The sequence below is a fragment of the Pieris rapae genome, chromosome 18 (genome assembly GCF_905147795.1).
Source record: "Pieris rapae chromosome 18, ilPieRapa1.1, whole genome shotgun sequence".
NCBI classification, from domain to species: Eukaryota; Metazoa; Arthropoda; class Insecta; order Lepidoptera; family Pieridae; genus Pieris; species Pieris rapae.
Genome location: NC_059526.1, coordinates 990,281 through 1,011,807, shown reverse-complemented (window position 1 = coordinate 1,011,807; position 21,527 = coordinate 990,281). Strand labels below are relative to the sequence as shown.

The window sequence follows — 21,527 nt, the reverse complement described above, 5'->3', positions numbered from 1 at the left end:
TAATTTATTGTAACTTGTCCACAGACGGCTGCTGATGATTGTCATTGTAATATACTTTTATAAATATAGATGGCGCTTTCTTCAAATTATCACGATAACAGTTTAATAAAATGTAGATAGGTATATCTCCTTGTTTCTCCACTTTTTCGGAATTGTAAAACAAAAACAATGACAATATGACATTGGAACTAACGTATAATAATACAGGACAGTTGTTTAAACGCTAGTGCTCATAGAATTATATAATGTACAAGGTTAACCATAATGAATAGTGTATGTCATCGATTCCATGGCTATTGTATGTTTACAAACGTTAGAATTTAAGCACAAAATGTAATTGTTTTAGCGTCAGATAAAGTTATATATTTAAGGGGATCGGAGTTTTGAAAAGGATTAAGTTTGTAGCGTATCATAGATACGCACTAAAAATGTACATACTGTTTGGTGTAGTATTTTCTATACGATTTTGATATATGTGTCAATATAAATACAGGACACTAAGAAAAGAAGAAAACAGACGTCACTCAGAACAGACTTTTAAGATGAGTGAGCATGTATTTTTTCCTTTGAGCGTTTCTATTAGAATATAAATTAATTACCGTTGTTTGTGAAGAAATATATCAATTTAACAAAGATAAAATGGGTTGTGATTTATAAATATAGAACATCCCATAAATGGTGACCCCGACGTGATAGGATCCCATAAGTTGTATAATGAAACATCACTTAATATTACAAATGACTATAATTTTGTCACAATTTTCCATACAATGTTAATAACTTTTTACCTTATTCCTATTTTATAATACATTACTTAAATAATATTAATGTAGTATTAATTTATTTAAAATTCTTCCAGTTAAATTTCTAATTACATACGGATCGTTTTCAGATGATAAATAAAACCGTTAGGACAATACAAAGTTGAAAAAACACAATTTGAAAAACTCGAGCAATTTTATACACTAAAATGTAATTCGATTAGATTTTAAATATATACTAAAATATTTCTTGCTTAGTACGCTACGAGAAGTATCGATAAAAACTGTACAAACATTATTAATCGTTACATCTAGCGTAAGTATTATATAAACGGACACTCAATCGGCTGACGAGAACTTGCGACATAGCTCAACAGTTTATGTACTATAATTAATTAAAGATAAAGATAAATTGTACTTTATAACGTGACGCGACGCGCCGAAGCGGGACCGAATCAAAATAATTGACTAATGTTAACACGTTACTCTCGATAGCTGATATGCCAGCCGTCCACGACGCGTCGCGCCGAAACAAACATATGAGACACGAGAAATAAGCACCGTTATTTAAAAATGCGAGTCGTTTGAGTACTATGCAGCTTGGAGGCTGGAGACCAGCAACTACAAATTATCAATTCTATCAACTCTTAAAATTCCACGAATTACCGCTATTGTATTATCTAAAACCAGCCAAGAACAAATCGAAACGGCAAACAACAAGCGAATAAATTACAATTATGAAAAAATTGAGCTAGATTCGATATTCGCCTTTCGGAACTCTGTACGCGCTGTCGCGGGTAACTTTCATAATATTCACAGACAGTTTTCAACACCGAAAGGGCAACGAAAACATTGTATTTATTGCTCTATACATCTATTATTATTGCTTACGAGTTCCTGCGGTCGGCAATACTGTGTTGATGAGGCTGACGGGCGACAAGCGAATATTCACAACCAATTGGCGATACGTCGTACGCCCTTGCGCCTGCCTTACATTCGTTGGCTTAGCCGGCACGCCCCGCTAAGCCCGCGTCTGCAATCCAAGGCTTAACAAGAAAAAGAGTGGCTACACGCGGTGTACAAAGTAATTAAAACGGTTTCTACTACATTTTATTTCGAAGGTTTATTTACTTAGAAAAATCGGATTACACCGCGCGCAACAGGAGCCCAAATTCGGGTGCAGCATGTCTTGTATTATTCATGACCAAATACTCAAACAATAATCAAAGATAACCTTCTCGAGACGTATGGTTATAAAAATATACATCTTCCAACATCTATCCATTTGGATGTTCTATTGAAATTACTTTTGACAGTCGTACCAAGTATGTTCAGTCCAAACGTTTCTTAAAAATTTTTGTCGCTTTATTTAATGTTTAAGTATGGCCCTAAGGGTCAAGTATGGCGACATGAACTGTCCCGAATAAAGACTTTGACAGTGCGATAGCGTGAGTCGTGCAACTATCAAAATGAGTCAGTCTTATCACCGACAGCGTCAAAACAAAATCTCTAAAAAACAAAAACTGTATAACAATTGTACTAGTTATCAATAAGAGTTTTTAAAATTTGATATTGCCACGAAGAGTTGAAATTTTACAAAAATATACATGCTGTACAAATAGTTGAGCGACTCAATGCACTGGTCAACCCTAACAATGATTAGTTGCGCAGGCGTTGCCCGGTATCAAAGTAGTCGTCTGCGCAACGTACCGTAGCACTTAGAGAGAGTAGATACACCGTTACGCACGCATACGTACTTCCAACGTACGCGCACACAGCGCTTTACGTACGACAATGCGTGCGCGCACGTAACGCTGCGCACTTAAACTAACTCGTTGATAGAGACTTAGAACTAGACTTAGATTACTCCTGACACGGCAAAGTCAGCGAACGATTGTCGCCGAACGGTTCAATACAAGCGGTCATCGATTCACATTGCACACTAATATTCGAGACTGGAACACAATACGATCACAACTTATTCGAGAATAGGCCAAGAAGCAGTGTCGGTTACCTAAATGCTGTTGCATCGCTGCATTGCCTGCGTCATATACTCCAATAATGGTGATAATAATTTAAATGGGACATTGGTAAATCGTATTCAGCGTAACCGACACGAAACTAGAAAGTTAAGTACTGAAAAAAAATATATGTACAAAAAAGAATTACGCATAATGTAAGAAGTAAAAAAAGCACTCATATTTACATGAGGCGTCTTCATAACGAAAACGTCCCAACCGACATGACAAAAGTCACAAAACAAAACTTTTGGCAGTTAATATAAATATCACAAATTGATTTTACATTGTCGGAGGCGAACACTTAAAAAAATAAGTACGGTAAAGTAAGCGCGAGGCGAAACCTAAAATAAATAAAACTCTTAAGCAATCTTAAATACCCTGTTGTTTACATTTTTAAAACAATTTGACCGAAATTTGAATAAATAGATGCGTAACAGTGCGGCGATGCGCCAAACGAGAATTTCACGAAATAAATACCTAATATATATACATGGTGTTCTAATAGGAACAAAGAGGGCTCAACACTCCCCATACAATATCACAAGTGAAAATATGCAAAACCTTACGCTACACGCCACTACTCGCTAACCTACTTACGTCATCTCTTTGTTCTTATCAAAAGTCGTATAGGACTCGAAAGAGGCGGTATTAAAACCAATTACGTTCTCGGCATATCATTTACTACCCTTAATACATTTTTGTATGGAAAAGCTAAAAATCGATCTTGATACTTGACAAATCGTAAGGGATAGTTGGAGCAATTAATAAATAATGTCCACAGATATTAGAAAAACTAAGACAAGAGTCATTAGTAAGAATATTTCTCCCATATGTTAAAATCCAATGTGTTGATGGTTCATACACATGAACCAGAATCTAACCCTTGAATCTACCAAAGACAAATACACTTCGAGACAGGCGTGACCCGCCATCGCCCGTCAAAATAGTCACGTGAGCACGCGTGAGCTGTCAAATACTATAGCGGTCTAGTTATTTGTCTATAGAACGTTTTATTATTTTTGGTATTATGCCGTTTTGGAATCAAAAAATCCAGTCATACGTATACGAATCGGCCAATAGCGCGTTTAATTAGTCCGTGAATTTTATTTATTTAATTCGCTTCTAACACCGCCCCGATAGGCATCGCCACACCCGCGACGCATTGAGCACAAACCGACGGCTTGCGACCGTCCACGCGACTTCCATCACTAAAATATATAAATTCTTTCATGTAAACCTAGCTTTAAACGTATATGTCTTTATTACGTATGTTTTCGTTTTTACCTAACTTATTTTTGTGCAAAAAGAAATTTTGTACAAGATTGCTATAACACCATACCCCATTCAAACGGTGACACGAAAAAAACGTACTAAAGACAAGGAAATAGTGAACTAGAAATGCGCGGAGATTTAAAGAATAAAAAATGGCAACACTGGCGTGTGACTAAATCCCCGCCCACCTTTAGCGTTAACAAAAAACCCACAGCACCCTAAATTATGCATTAACTCGAAAATAAATCTATAAGTAAACAGTCGTACAACATATCCTTACGAGTAAAATGGCGCACGAATAATAAAATATAGATTTTTAATGTAAAATTATGCTAGTCACTAGCGATCCGAAGCTATTTGATATTAAAATCCGCAAATCTTAATAGCAAAATGTGGGTAACATTAAAATGCACGATGACAGTTGACACTGACAGTTAACATAAAAATGAGCGAGACATTATAATAATACACATACTCATTTGTGTGTATTATTTAATCTCACTTATAAACTTCGCTCAACTAAAAGGCTCTCCATTTTAGACCAATAGCTGAGCAACGTTTATAAGTTGATTTACGATTGCCTTTAAGAAAAGATGACCGATCAGTCACTTAATAACTGTATAAAATGCTTAAATTTGTAAATACCAACTCCACGTAACTAAAAATAAATTTTCATAGGCCGCTCTTGTGACTTAGATAAAAAATTCCGTAGCGCCACGCGCGGGGTCGCAAACTTCAGTTAAATTTGACTAGCCGACACGAATCAAAGTGACTAGAACGCGACAAACATTGGCAAGAGATACCACCACTAAATTTCCAATTTGGAACCAAGACCGTCGATAGATGGCGCTATTAAAAATTCATGTACATTTAAAAACGAAATATTACTTTAGAACGGCTCCATCTATCGGCGACATTTCCACTAAATTAAGTACTCGACGTCCCCGCGCGAGTCGTAATCAAAAAACCCTTAAGTAAAAATTCCTAGGGCCGTATCGGCAAACGTGAGTCAATCACGTTTAGAAATACGGGCCTTCTCGAAACTAATGTGATGCCTAGCGTTCCGAGGTGTGATGCACCAAAATAAATACATACAATATTTACAAATAAAGGATACAAATTAAGCTCATCAGTTCGAAGGGGGGCGATCACACTAGCACAGATTAAACAGTTGCTCATTCAAAAACGCCTCGTTAAGCGATATGATTTGATACACGAGTAAAAAAATCACAATAAATTTGTTACAATTTTTGAGACTGTACAAATGTTTTTTCAAACCAGCATGAAGAGCTTGCTTTTACCAGGAATACTTCTACAGATTCACATTTACTTCAATACACTGGCAGGTATATTGGTGAGCAACTGTTTGCACTGTGGAGGGCAGAGATTCACTAACAGAAGCCGCCGAAACCGACAGAGGGCACCGACGGGACTGAGGGCACAGACGACTCCGCGTTCTTGTGCAAGTCTAGAAGTGGACTCGCTGATAGGTAGTGGGCCTGAAAATATGCGTAATAATAAAGCAAAACATTTACAAGATAATATAATATAAAATTAAATTTAAAAAAAAAACTATTTTCTTCATCTCATGAGATCTCAGTAGCGTTTATATGTTAAAAGGGTGGATTAGTAAACTGGATAGTATATTTTAAGTAAGTATCATTGGATCATATAGTAAGATTCATAGTAAACTATTTATTTTATTAATGCTTTTTTAGTTTATATATACAATTTTAAATAACAATATCTTCTATTAAATCTATTATATATATCCTATTTATAGCTCTTAATAATTATAAAATGTATGTGTTGTCGTCTGTACCTGCTGATGGTGTGCAGGAGGCGGTCCTGCATATCCGTTGTAGTAGGGCGTGTTGTAGGGCGCATACCCAGGGGCGTAGCCATACTGCCAGTCCGGGAGGTAGCCCGGGGCAGGCCGCATCAGCTGGGTGCCCCATCCACCGCCGTAGCCCACAAATGGACCACCGTAGCTGGAATTTATTTATACATATCAAGACTGGTCCAATTATTCAAAGAAAAATTTATGTTTTTTTCTAATTATTTTTTTGTTCTCTAAATTACGAAAACTAAATTAGCGAAAAATTCATAATGTAATGGAAACCCACACATGGTTTTTTATTTTCTTTTATATCCATACAGTCAACTTATAGCATTCATTAGAACCTTAATCTAAACCCGCTTAGAATCGAATTATATAGAATTAGAAATATGGAAATCTTAAGAAATTTAATAAAATATTTTTTTTAAATATGGTCCCGCACAAGAGGGAAATTATTAGGGGCTTAAGAAAGTTATAGTAGAAAAAAAACGCTGCCTTTTTTTTTCAGCGACAATATTTAATTGGTTTTGAAATGGTACTAAATATAATTAAAGTAGGTTAATATGAATACTCACCCATTATTGCCATAAGCCGGCGTGCCATACGCCGGATAGGGGGGATAGAGCGCCGGAGTGTAGTCAGGCAAAGCGGGGACCGCAGGAGCCGGGGGCTCCGTTGTGCCCCCCGTCGCCCCTCCACCATTGCCCCCCTCCGCGATTGAGGGTATCTGGTCCACCAGGGATTCCAACCCTGAAAGACTTTTGGCTGAGACATCTTGATTTTTGGGCTTCGGTGTGCCAGGTCCGCTTTCGTTACCACCGTATTCGGCTGGAGAACCTGTAGAAATCATTGCTTCAATAAGATATATTTTATTGACTCAAAAGAATTCAAACTAAGAGGACCGTCAGTAGTAAGTACATAATTTCCTTACATTGTTAAAACTATACTATTTTTATCTCTTTCTGTCAAACGTGTTAACTCTATGAAGAAAAGAGAAAAACAATCCTACGGACTTACCAGGCGGATGATGATGCTCAGCAGGTCTGAAGGCTGTAGACGCCATTGGAGAGAAAGCAGTTTCTTCGCCCACCGGGGGAGTCGATCTGAATTGTGGAAAATTCCAGTTAATACCATGTTATAAATTGGCTAACACTGCTTTTTTTGCCTTTTAAGGTAATGTTCCAATGTAATTGATTCAGAAATGATAGATGATGAAGCATTATTGAACTTCAAACAATTTATATGTTAGTTACTACTACTTTTATCATTATTTTGTTCGCTTATTCTCATATCAATAAGAAAGCTATTGAGCTTGTGAATAATATTATAATACAATTTAAATAAAATACAGCTTGTCTAAAAAACATTTATTTTCATTTATCATAAAGAAGCAGGAACTATTGACAAGTTAATTAATTTTACATTAACATAATATAGATAATAAATTAGTTTAGTTATTTACATGTATGCACTGAGCATTGGAATGACTCCAAAGTCTCAAAAACTAACTTTTAGCTACACTCTAAAATACACACCCATTCGCATTCACTTGTTCACTCATTCTTAATTTTAACACTTAAATTATTATTATTTTCTTTAACTATTTTAAACATGTACCAATTAAATTGACAAATGATCATGAAAAAGCTACAGAAACCTGAGGCCTAGACCTAAAAAGGTTGTGGCGCCACTGATTTATTTTATTGTACACTTAGCAGTGTCACACAACAAAAATAAACATGTATCTATTGTACTTCATTTTAAAAATTCATTTTTTTTCTATTTGAGTTATTTTTTATTATTTTATTGAAAATCATTACAAACACTTACCGATTGAAATTACTAGGGAACATGGAAGGATGCTGATGTAACTGGTCTAACCGCGGACTCTCTGGGACACCGTTACCTGAAACATCATTTCATACAAACTCTCGTTTCGCTGCAGTTAAGTAGCGTATTCTTAAACTATACTATTAATAGTTTATCTGCGAATTGATTAAAATGACTATTATACTACAAAACAATTTATTAATTTATATATTTGTTTTCTGTACAGCTAAATACAAAATTAATTTAAGAGCTAATCTTAGATTTGATGGTGAATTTAATTATTAGGGCCTATAAACGTTTTATTACTCAATTTCATATTAATTAAAAAGATAAAACCTATTTTTATATTGTCCTCTTAACTCTTTTGTTTCCAAATAAATCTGTTGTATGTAGCACTATATGCACCAAGATTCTTGTTTTTTGTGGGAATCGTATGAGTAGGTACATAACAAATATGAGTAGAGATATAATTAAACAACCATCTTAGGCAAACCTTGGATACCAACTCCAAAATAATGTAAAAGTTAACTGGCATTTATTTAACTTGGATAATAATGCAATATAAGAAAGATTGCACCATGTATGTATGTATCTACAGTTTCTATATAATGTTTCATTATGTTAATGTTTCATTAATAAAAATTAACGACATAAAACTCACTTTGCTCCTGCGCATAGTGGTAGTCGTGCGGCTTGTCTGCGTCATAGGGCATCTCCCTCTCGTACATGTTGCTAAAGGCCCCAGAGGAGGCCCCGGGCCCAGGGGACACTTCCGCCCCGCTTGCGCTGGGTTGCTATAAATAAACGACATATTATTCCTACGAATCTCAATTTAAAGCTAAATAAAAAAGTGTGTGTATGGAACAAAGTACACATCTGAGAAGTGAAAGTACTTTGTAAATTAATTATTAGTAAAAGCCCCAATATATGATCATGTACCAATATGTGATCACTCCATATATTTGTATATCTTCAGACTGTTTGTGTAAACGTGCTATTGATAATACAAAAAAATAAAAATCTGCGTTTACTGCACAAGACATTTTGTGACAGAATTTCCATCTAAAGTTCTCTAATAGGTAACTACTAAACGAATACATCAACCAATAGCGTATATTTTTTCTCGATTTCCCTTTCTCACTCTCTCTCTTTCAATCGGTCTCAATAGCTCTCTCTCTTTTCTTCAACAAAAACGCTGCACATCTTCGTGACGATCCGTAAAAATTTTACTCTCGTCTAAAGAAGTTTCGCTTCTATAATATATAATATCATTATACAACGTCAAAGGAGTAAGAATATATCATATATACCTTATTATAATCGGACAGGGATGAATTACTATTGCTTCCCGGATGCATATCCGTGCTTCCCATGGGGCTTGCGTCATCCCGGGGCGGCTCAAAGTCTAGAGTTGCCATCCCGGGGGAAACAACGCCAGGGGAGGATATCGCTGCGCCGATCTCATGTGATAATTCACCACCGTATGAACCCGAACCACCGTTTGATCCTCCACCCTGCACGAAAATTCATTTTAATGACGAGAACTGTCTAATATACAGCCCTGACACTGACTGAGTAATAATAATTTAGTAATTATTAAGAAAAGTGGAGATGAGTTTTCTTTATAAATGCGTTTTGTTGCTCCTACGGTAAAGAAATACAAGGGAAACTGGCAAGCCTAGATATGAAAAGTGGAGTCAGGCTGAATCACCTACTTGTCTAGTAGAAAACTATCTCGAAAGGGGATACTGAAATCTGAGGCCAATACCGGTTGTAGCGCCAAGGTTTTATACTAACTCGCCGTATCACTGATTCCAACACTGATTTAATGCTGAATGATTCACACGAATCATTTATTTTGACGAAGGACATTTGCACAGCATTGAAATTGTTTATCTCTTATCACAGTTATTATCTCCTACTCTCGAGGCCAAAATTAGACGTGTACAACAAAAATCTTAATACGTCATGTTTTGATCTAAAAATTAACGACGTATACGGAATGCTGTTCAAATAAAAAAAAATATCACGGTAGAGATGCAGAAATATGACACCATCTGCACTTGTCAAATATGTCAAAGTTCAAGTGGAAAAAATATTTGACAGCTCTTGACGGCAGCTTTAAGTAACTTTCGTACGTCAAACATTCTATTAGATCTTGGAGTCATATCTCCCTCCTGTAAGTAGTGTTATTGGACACTTACTTATATAATAATCCTTTTTAGTAAATTAGGTTAGACTTAAATTACTTATTAGTCTTAAGTTAGGCTAGATCGTAATGTTCCATGATGTCTTAGTGAAGACACATGTATATAGAAAAAAAAAAAAATATCTCCCTCATGTGTCTGATTGTTCCAACGCACCTGTGCGAAGTGATGCGACTCGGTGTAGGCGGGCGTCAGGGGCGCGGGGGCGGCGGGCGACGAGTGGTGGCTGTAGGGCGTGTGCGCCGGCGAGGGCGTGTACGAGTGCAGCGTACCACCCGCCGGGGAAGCCGCGGGGAACGGGGTACTATTGCCCCCTGACATCACTCCCACCGCCGGCACGGGGGACTGCGAGTAGGGGACGGTTTGCGACTGGAAAAGTATCAATTTCATGAATACTTAGATGGAATTAAAACTATTTAAAGTATAAGCGTAACGGTCTCAAAGTTTTGCCTGTTTTGCCTCAAAGTGAAACACAAATAGTGTTTTAATTCAAACATTATAATGAAACGTAATTAATTTTTACAAATATGGCAGGAAACAGAAGAAATAATTATTTTTTTAAACCAAATATTGAATATAAAAATTCTCAAAAATTAATGAATTTATGTAATTCAAATCTAATTTTTTAACCCCAGAGCTAGTGTTTACCTCAATAATAAGTACCGCAATACAGTGAGGAAATGCTGCCAGCGTTAAAGTACACAGTACACAGGTAAAAAAACTTGTAAATACAACGTAATATTTTAAATTAAAAAAAATAATCCAAAAACCATTAATACACTAGTATCAAAACCCATAGACTATGAAGAAAACTAGATATAAATAATTAAGTATTCACCTGTGCACCAGGATCCCGGCCATACGCCATCTGCTCGTGCGCGAACCTCGGCTGCGTTTGCGGCGCTGGGCTCGGCTGCTGATACGAGGGAGAACTAGCGTAGAGGGGCGAGCGCGCGGCAAAAGTGCCCCCCACTCGCACGCCGGGGGAGCCGAACGACCCCCGCGGCGGAGACGGAGCCGAAAAGGCCGCGGGACTCGAGGGGAACTGAGAATCGAAAACATTATTTATGACCATTTTACGTATTTGTGTATATTTTTGTATCAGGGAACTGCCAGTAAATAAATTTAAAGAAGAACTTATGGAAAGAGAACCGTCGAGTGATATGAAGTCACTGCATCTCTGTTTTATTGTCATGTTGGAATCACTGATACGCCGTTATTGTTGGAGCAGTAAGCATCTCAAATAAAAATTTATATATTTCGCATAAGCATCATTTAACGGTTCTGTTTGGGCACAGAATTTGGTAGACTGTTTTATTTAGTGTAAGCCAACAAATTCAAAGTCAAAAATCATTTATTCATATAGATAACATTGTACACTTATGAACGTCAAAAACATATACATTATTAATGCTTCTAATTTTACATTTACTACCAGTTCTCAAAGTAAGGGCGTAGAACAGAAGAGAAAAACAGGCAATAAACTCTCCGTCACTCTTTTTGATCGCCAAGTTTTTTTACACAACGTTTGTTGCAGCAACCATTACACCATGTTCCACATGACATCTTAAGTAACAAATAATAATAATATAAATTAAAAACAAAGATATATACACACAACACAACAATAAACACATAACAAAACGTGCAATGGGGGGTTAGAACATATAATTGACTCTATAATTACCTGTTGTCCCTGCCCCTGCGGCTGTGGAGTTGCGGCTAACCGTTGAGGTGTCGGCGAGTAGGGCTGCGACCGTGGGGACGCGTACACCCCGCGAGGGGACACGTACCCGGCACGGCCCAGTCCCAGGGACCCAGATACGTCTAGTGGGGAGTCCATACCACCGCCTGGGACGAAATATCAATCAATCGATATAGGACCAGGAAATTTAACAAAAAATGTAATAAAACAATATTTTCTTTTTTTTATGAAAACTAACTATGTAAGTTTTAAATAATAATGACGTCACATATGTGATGGCACATAAAAAATGGTTTCTGTTTCACAATACGAGTAGTGTCTTGTATTTAAATAATTAATTAAAATTATAATTTTAATTTGCATTCCATCAGCACACAATGTTTTAGAAAAAGACAATACCACTTATATTTTACATTAGTTTGACCAGGAATTTTGATTGAAGCACCAAATAAGGTGTTAGAAGCACTTTCTGTACATTTACCACATATGTCAATTCTAATCTTTCTTCTAGTTAACTAAAGCATACAAAAATAGTTTTAAATTTTTTATATAAACCAATATATATCTTAGTTAGAGAGGTCAGTATCTAAAGCTTCAAGAAAGTCAAAACAAAAATAATTAAGCCAGTATGTTGCTGCATTTGGCTCTTTTTGGGGGTATGGGACTTATAATAACTAATAACAAATCATTACCATTATTAGGCTGATAATACGGCGATCCATCAGGCATCTGTTGGTGTTGCTGGTGGTGCTGATACAGCATCCCTTGCTGGAGCGGAGATGGCATTTGCGAAGGAAAGTCACCGTGACCCATGAACTGCTCGTGCGGTAATGATGACATTGATGACAATTGAGGCTGGAGCATCGTATTTGGCTGAAAAAAGGAGGTTTTTGTCAGAATTTACAACATAATTAAAACTATTCATCGTTAATTATTTTTTGTTAGTGTAATATTTGAAAACCATACATTGGTTTGTGTTAAAATTATTTATTAAGTTACACCAACTTAATAAATAATTTCAACATATTTAACAAATTAGATTTATTTTTTAATTATTTTTTGCCCGATAGAATACAGTTTAAATTTGTAATAATATATTTGAAAAATATAGCAAGGAATCTGAAATAATATCTAAATTATAGTCAGATTATAGAATATTAAAGTGTGGTGTGAGGATGGACACAGCAATACTCTCGATTTAGTTAACTCAGCATGATGACTCTTGTAAAGTATAGGTCTACACATATATATACAAATTATACATAGAGCAAAAGCTCCACTTCTTATGACATCCTAAAAGGCTGAATTAATATGTATATATATATGCGTGTCTGTAGAACGATGATGAGAACAAGATAGCCTATTTATATCTGTCCTAATATTATAAAGAGAAAAGATTTTTATGTGAGTCTGTTTGTTACGAATTGACACAAAAGGTACTGGAAAAGGACCGATTTTAAATATTGTTTCACCATTTCAATGCTACATTATCACTGATAAATACATATAGGCGAAAAAAATGCCTATAAAATATATTTCAACGTATTCACTGCGATGATAATAAACTATTGATGATAGAACAAAAAAATGTTCGAAATATTAAAGAACATACCTATATCTACAAAAAAATAAATGTCCACACGTGCAAAGCCTGTACGGGACACTAGTATTTAATAAAATTATATTATAATAATAAAACTGATGGACCATTCAATATATTCTTCAAAAATACATATTTCATACTGGTGAATATGCTATTTATTGCCACTTCTTCTTCACTTAATTCTAGATAGATATATTTTTTATGAGTCTTTATCTTGCAATCAGTCAGCTAGACTAGGAGCAGATGTGTTGAGAAATTCTAGATAGATATGAATATGAAAAATCTATTGTTTCTTAATAATTAATTATCAAAAAATATATAAAATGTATCATCTACATCGTATAATCAGAATATGACGTCACACGAAACATAAAATCAATAGATAATCATTTTATCATATATTTATTTAATATAAGACTATAATATTAAAAAATAAAAAAAGGCTTTACTAACATCTGAGCTCACCTGTGGCTGCGGCGGTTGTTGCTGTTGCTGCATCAAAAACTGTTGCTCTTCCGGCCTTATTTTCTTCGGTCTGCCTCTCTTCTTTTTGGGCGGTTGTTCGGCGTTCGGATCTAAGTTGGGCGGGGCGCGTGGCTGCCTCGGTGCCCTCGGAGTTGGCGGCGCAGTTTCCCCATTCTCCAACTTAATCTTCTTCGGTCTCCCTCTCTTCTTTTTCAGAGGAACTTCTGTTCCATCTTCTAGTATGATCGTGTCGCCCGGTTCCGGCTCCATCGTCAGCCTGTGGATGGACGTGCTTCGGTCCAGTATTTTTACATTTCGATAAACTGGTTTTGGTTAGGTAAAGCAAGAACATCTAAAGTCATTTGTTAGTGCACAAATACAAACAAGTATTATATGTATGGAAGTGAGTTTGTTTGATTTTCATGTCACCGTAAAACTTTAAATACCGTTACATTCAATTTAATCTATTGAAATTTTAATCAAGTGAGAAATAATGCGTTAAATTATATAGTATGTTACGATTATATGTATATATAAAGATTATGATGACATAACACACGAACTGATTTATGTCTTATTATAGATAGTACAATTTTATTTTTGAGTTCATCAAAGTACGTAGATTAGTTCAGCTGAATGCGTAACAAACAAACACTTACTTATTTAGATGTTATTTTTAAATTAGTAAATTGGTAAAAAAAATATTTAAATATAAATAGCATAATCATATTATAACCTGTAAAATTCTTAAAACAATTAACAGAATCCCGGGACACATTCATACAAAATGATCATTCACCTGCGAATCTCCATCTCCTCCTGCGGGCGTCTACTCGTATTATCCGGAAAGACCAGTTCCGCCTCATCCACGTGTGCTACTAAACCGTTCAAGTAGTCCCGGAACTTTTTGAGCGCCGCGTAAAATGGTACTTTATCCGCTGCTCTCGGCAGTTGAGCGCATCTAGCTGATGATGACGGCATCACCCACATATACTGGAATCATAAGATATCAATATGTTATATTTATGATAAATTTTAGAACAAAAAGGGCGCCACGATCTATGCCTATCTTCCATTTGCTTCCAGCTTTTCAACTTTTTTTCTTGACAGCATACACACATATTTCAAAAAAACGTCAACGTATTAAAAGTTCTTATTGTTAAACCATATTACATTTAATTAACTCAATGATTAATATTCAATTTTTAAATGATACAATAAATAAACATCAATGAATTATAAAATTCATTGATGTTTATTTTCAAATTAATTTATTTTTGCTTTTGTAATCACAGGAAAAGAAGACATTGGGGATCACATTCTTAAGCAGTGTACAATAGAAACACCAAGAATTGTTGTAAATGTCAGACTTTATTTCCGTGATATTACTTATTTCATTTGCAATTAATTTTGATATAGTTGTTTGCGTGTGTTCCCACTATAGTGCGTGCTCATACTTCGCTACTGCTGATAGAGGCTTTGATGGAAAAGGTTAGCAATTAAATACAAAGGCGAAGAGTTTCTTTTAGTTCGCCGATTCGAATGTTTTTTTATGCGTTTGGGTGGTGCCCTGGATAGTTTAGATTTAGAAATCAACCTGACAGATGGCGCTACAGTCGGTACTTTAATACTTTTGTAGAGATGTAATTATATCTATGTCGTAATTTCGTGTTTCCATTTGTCATTATGTAATTTTTTTGTGAAATCATTTTTGCTTTGGGTAACTCTGCTTAGATTAAATTTAATCCATCAAATCTATCTTTAACCGTGTTTAAGACTTAGCACGCGACATTGGCGAAATTATAATTTACACAGAAGTCGCCATTAAAAATAAAGTGAAGTGAAATATTTATATATTTTTACAAACCAAAACCCTTAAAAAACCACCTCTACACGGACCTTTAATTAGTTCGAGAAACGTGATATATTTACCGTATTCGTTCCAGCGATCGTATCGGGTTGTTTCCCGAAGCAAAAGTCCTTTTTCCCAGAAAAAACTTCATATATCAGCTTCCCATTAAACACGGCGACTTTCGGCCGAAATGTCTGCAACTTCTCCAACAGTATCGCCGAGCCTTCCTTAATCTCACGTCGCGTTAAATCCGCTGAACCCTTCGTCGGTCTCGCCACCATATTCGTGAAACCGATGCCGAAGTTCAGTAACTGAAAATTATGATATTTTTATAAGTGAAACGGTCTATGCTACATATATATCTATATAAATCTGCCTGTTTAGTATCAACGGAGCATTATATTTAATTAGGAATTATATAATAATCTTACAAACTTATGAACGTAAAATATAACATTTCGGACCCTCAATTTTAATTTTCGAACATAAATTAATAAAAAAAATCATCACAGCGTAACCAGAATTTGACAGAAAGAGACGGAGAACGTTCGAGTCAAATTTCACCGATTTAACTTTTATAAAAAAGGTTTAAAGTTTATAACATAGTTATAATTATGAAGTCCCGAGAGTGCGTGTAGATTAGGAACGTATGTATTGGATTAACTACTTGCTTAGACCAACTAATCAGTGATAAGCCCTTTAGAAAAGAGGGCATGCATAATTAATACTGCAATTTCTATTTTACATCGCATTTCTCCCATGATGGATCTTTGGAACGAAATATACATTTCAAAACAAATGAATACGTCGTAGAACTTGTCAGCATACTCGGGCAAGACTTGTGACTACAGCATTGATTTTCATTGAAACCATTGGTCATCATACATCGGAAGTGCAGTGCTTCCGATAGGACGGACGGTCGGATAGCGTGAGTGAGTGAGTTGAAGTTAGAGAGCTGAGGGGAATTGAAGAATGACACCGATCGCGAGCTATGACATAGTCATACGTATGACTCCTGTATGTCAACATCTAGTCAGACTTAGGGCCAAGTTTCTCTTTCTAAATACCGTAACTGTAAATGTAGTAAGTTATTATGAACATCAAGTTACTCAACAAATATCCAACGAAAGTTTTCTAATCCGCCAAAAAATATTTATTTATTTATTTCTTAAGAATTATTCTTATTCATATTTTTTTCTTTTACTATATAATTTTATAAAAGACTTCTTTACTTACACTGCTAATTTTATTACATTTTCTACGTATTATTAATGTTACATAACTGTTTTTGTGAAGCGCAAACTAGATGTTGTTGTCTATGGCAGGACGACAAGTGCTGTGGAACGATCTGCTCCTTAACATAATGCCAGGGGCAGCTACAAACCATTACAGTGTTTACAGCAGTATTACATATTTAAAACGTATCATCTTCTTTAAAAGTATTAGCTTATTTTATTATTATTATGTGTAAAATAAAATAAAAAATTCGTTTATTTTGGAACATAGGATCATGATGGTATCACTTATTCCACGTCATTAAATTCGAGCCTGTTGGCATCCCTACTCATGTATGTATGTGTTTCGTTAGTAATGTCTAACCAAATTACGACGAATTAAATATGGCGACTTATCTATGAAGACTTGGACGCATGCTGGGGTCAAAACTGCACAATCTATTTCGTAACCATAATGTGATGAAAATCCTTCAAGACAACAGAACCTACTAACCGGCTAAATTAAATGAAACGGCGTTTTTTGATATTTTCAGTTCCTGACCTTATAATCGAATATTTACCACTAAACAATAGAAGCAGATATAAAAATATATATTTACCTTGTAATCCTCATCAGCGCTCATCTGTTCCCTCGTAAGCCCGGAGAGGTACAGACATTTCCAAAAGTGGTTTCCCGGACCCGCGTAATGATGACCCTTGTACGCCGCAAACAGACCCGGGTTAATACCAATCTGTGGAGAGTAGATAATTTATTAATATACATTCAGTGGACACCTGATAAATAAAGCATGGAATGACAACTACTAGTGCTGATATAAAAAAAAACAAAAATATCTTTATTCATATAGGTAAACAAGTACACTTATGAACGTCAAAAAAATTAAATTAATGTATAGATAGATAGCTAATTCTTCTCAAGCCGAGACATTGGGAATCGAACCAAGATTTACACTGAGCTAACGAATAAAATTGTACAATATCACGAATTCAAATTCAAAATCATTTATTCTTATAGGTAACAATGTACACGTATAGACGTCAAAAAAGAAATCCACATTAAATGCTTCTAATTTTACAATTACTACAAGTTCACAAATCAAGGGCGTAGGACGGAAGAGAAGAACTGGCAATAAACTCGCCGCCAATCTTATCAGATTCGGACAGTTATAACATCAACACGACAATTATAACTTGGCATTTATATAAAGTAAAGAACAATTTTTAGCAACATGCAATAAAGATGCATCTGATGCATTCCACTCATACTTCTATTATATATATAGTTACTGTCGTACACGTAAACGCTGAACGAACTTGGACTGGATTTAAAAAGTCCTAAGCACTCTCAATTAGCTATATAAAATATTGTTATACCCACATTTAGCGCAGAAAACCGTTTGTACATGTAACTAAATATACACAAAATGATCTATGGGCTCGCGCAATAGAATTTGTGGGGTGATGAAAGAAGCAAAGTAACGAAACGAATGAAAAGCACATTAATATGCTTAAAAGAAACTACTAAATCAGCTGTATCATGAGCACACCAGACACACACACAGTTTACACAGTACAGCGCGGAATTAGGTACTACGTAAAATTAATTTCTTTTTCCTTTCGTAAATTTTTAACTCTTTTATATATTATTTATTTTATCTGTGGCTATATATTTAGTGTAATTGTTTTATATAATTTATGTTAGCTGTAGGAATAAAAAGTAAATAAATATAAATTCTTCAACACACACACAGATTCTAAATCATAGACTGTGAGAGTTTACCCTGTCAATTCCATTATTTCATGTGACACCCACAGAGGTCAAATTATAAAATTACTAATTACGTTTTTTTTTTAAATAACAAAAACGTGTGCACTTAGCCTTATTAACTGCCTCAACAATTGCAATAAGGAAGACAATAACAGATTAAAAATTAAGATTTTCGCATACGGGTAAACAAGAACTGGATATGAATTTAAGTTTTGTATCATAAATACGTGCAAACGATCATCCAGTCACAACTAAAACTCTCAATTTTTATGGAAAAAAATAGAGTTTAACTATCTTATATTATGGTAAAGGGTATGATGTAATTGCTGACGAAACAAGTACGTCACGATTAACTAGTATGATTTAATTTATATTTGAAGAAGCTATGTAACATTTCACCTTCACTTCACTTTTTTTTATAGAACAGGGCAGGAGGCTCACCTGATGTTAAGTGATACCGCCGCCCATGGACACTCAATGCCAGAGGGCTCGCGAGTGCGCAAACTCTGTACTTCACTTTATTTTTAATGTCGCGTTCTAAGTCTTAACACGGTGAGGATAGATTTGATGGATTGAATTTTATGTAAGCAGAGTTACCCAAAACAAAAATGACTTCACAAAAAAAAAACATTTGACCTTGGTTAGCCAAAAATAAGTGACTAAAATGAAAAATGACACGCTTAAATAAACCCCCCTACAAAAGATGCATTATTTTGAAAAGCAGATCACATACATATTCAATTTATAAACGGGAGTGATGGCTGTTTTATATTCAAAATATATATGATGTAAATAAATAAATATAGACCAACCACAGCCGACACAAGCACAACAACAAAGGTCTTACAGAATCACAGGATTCTTAGATAATTTGATTCCATTTTGGCTAAGTGGATATCACCTCACAAATATTTTATTAATTTAACTCAAGAAACATCTTGCAAACCTAGATTCAATAAGCACACAACAATTTACTTCGCACTGGCAGACAAACAAACATTTTTGAACAGCCCCTAAATTGTTCATATTTCCTAGAAAACTACCAGGGGTGAAGGATCAACTAGGAGCTACCAACAAATATAAATAGGACTCTCGATCGTACTCACAATGATGATGTCGAGGTTCTCCGCTAAGTGATCGGGCAGCGTCCGCCTTGACACCTCCTCTTCGCTCATTCCATTGAATCTGTCGTGCTTTTTCCTTTCCTTCACTGGTCTTGGTATTAATGCGCCCTCTAAGCCTTCCGTTTTGATTTCCATACTGAAATTAACAGGTAAATATTTAGAATAGTTTTACATGTAAACTTAAAACTATTGTAAAAGTGATTATAAATATATTCTTCATATTACAGTAAAGAGATAGATTTTTTTGCATGTATTTTGACCAACTTTGATAAAAGGTACAACTATTAAAAGCATTTGAGCATCTCTAACCTAATTCGCTGTTTTGCTGATGATTTTTTTTCTGCTTTACCTAAAATGTGGCCAACTCTGCTCGATTTAAACATTTAAATTTAAATAGTCTCATTTGCAATATACTTTTTTTATAGGATATGGTGGCAAACAATATTACGCATGGCATCATCGTAGCCCATGGACATAATTTCGGTGGGTACTTTACCGGCCTTTGAGGAAGACGATCAGCAATCGATTCCACAAAAGAAAAAGTCTTGTAATGCTGATGAAATTTTCGTACGCCTCGTACAAGTAGCTCATACAATAGTGATTCAGTAGTTGCTAATTGTTTTCTAACATCGGCGCAATTGTAAGGCACAAAAGGTTGATCACCTGTTTGTCTGGGATAAATGACATGGAAACAGACGCTTCATAAACATACTCTCAAATAGGTATCGAATGTTATATCTCTATCAGTTGTGTTGTTTACTAACTATTTTATCGCCTTCGTGATAATTATTTAATGCCTTAGATTGGAATGCAGACTTGAAACAGCTTTATTTCGAGTTGGCACTATATGTTTATTTGTTTTTCATTAACATATAAAAAAGTGCAATAGTAAACCATAATATTAGTAAGAGCATTCTCAACTCTGAGCTCGTAGATTCGAGCCCCGGCTATGCACTAATAGACTGTATGACTATTAACCTTTCGCTCGAACGGTGAACACATTGTGAGTAAACCTTGCCTAACACACAAGTCTTCGTGTATCAGCCAACGGTACATGACATGACATGACTGTACACCTGAAACCACTTACAAATTCTGAAGAGTCACTATTTTACTCCTATTAGTATAAATAGTACTAAGTGTTAATCAAAATATCTTTAAACAATTAAAGCCAACTTAACCGAAGCTATCACATTAATTAGTACAAAGCAAACTAAAACGATCGCAGATAGAGATTCAATTAGAGCCATTGTGTCTACGACACTTGAGTTTTTAAAGTTTTATTTGTGTAGGCCAATTCAATGAGGGGAATTAAATTATTAGTACGTGGTATAATAGCTTCTAAGTATGTATACTAATAGGCTATATTTTAATAATATTTTGGATTATCAAACTTAAACTCTATATAACTTTATTCATAGTACAAGTACATTTATGAAAGTCAACAGAAAAGATGATTCTCGACAAAAATTGATTCTTAATTTACATTTACTACCAGTTCAAAAGTCAAGGGCATGGAGCGGACAAAAAGAACTGGCAAGAAGCTTTCTGCCACTCATTTTGATCGCCAAATTTTGAGTCATACAAATTATTTGAACTGGAGCAAATCAATCCCAAGGATTAGGATCCTTATAATCGTCAGATTTACAAAAACCTTTATTGATTAATTTACGTTTGGGCAGAGCTTTGAATTTAGTCAGTGATAATTCTTTAATTTCGCTTGGGAGTTTGTTGTAAAAACGAATCCAATTTCCATTTAAGGAGTGGTTTATCTTCTGGAGCCTGGTTGGTCGTACCCTTAGATTAGTTCTGTTTTGAGTATTATTATAAGTTACCTACAGGGA

At 35.2% G+C, this 21,527-nt stretch overlaps 1 protein-coding gene across 4 annotated transcripts in view; it reads right to left on the bottom strand.

Moving 5' to 3' along the window:
- Positions 1-726: 726 nt before the first annotated feature.
- LOC110991611 overlaps positions 727-21,527 on the bottom strand; it is a 71,121-nt gene continuing 50,320 nt past the window's right edge. For 2 of the 4 annotated variants that reach the window (XM_022257048.2, XM_022257046.2), the window contains 16 exons: positions 19,666-19,819; positions 17,391-17,522; positions 15,637-15,867; positions 14,504-14,697; positions 13,693-13,996; positions 12,329-12,509; positions 11,619-11,782; positions 10,770-10,976; positions 10,088-10,300; positions 9,035-9,238; positions 8,386-8,518; positions 7,725-7,800; positions 6,912-6,997; positions 6,470-6,731; positions 5,877-6,045; positions 727-5,553 (listed from right to left, as the gene is read on the bottom strand). In XM_022257048.2, the coding sequence (XP_022112740.2) occupies positions 5,446-5,553; positions 5,877-6,045; positions 6,470-6,731; positions 6,912-6,997; positions 7,725-7,800; positions 8,386-8,518; positions 9,035-9,238; positions 10,088-10,300; positions 10,770-10,976; positions 11,619-11,782; positions 12,329-12,509; positions 13,693-13,996; positions 14,504-14,697; positions 15,637-15,867; positions 17,391-17,522; positions 19,666-19,819 (2,818 nt within the window). In that variant the 3' untranslated portion in view covers positions 727-5,445. The remainder of the gene's footprint in view (positions 5,554-5,876; positions 6,046-6,469; positions 6,732-6,911; positions 6,998-7,724; positions 7,801-8,385; positions 8,519-9,034; positions 9,239-10,087; positions 10,301-10,769; positions 10,977-11,618; positions 11,783-12,328; positions 12,510-13,692; positions 13,997-14,503; positions 14,698-15,636; positions 15,868-17,390; positions 17,523-19,665; positions 19,820-21,527) is intronic. The other 2 variants (XM_022257047.2, XM_022257049.2) reach the window with 2 other exon arrangements.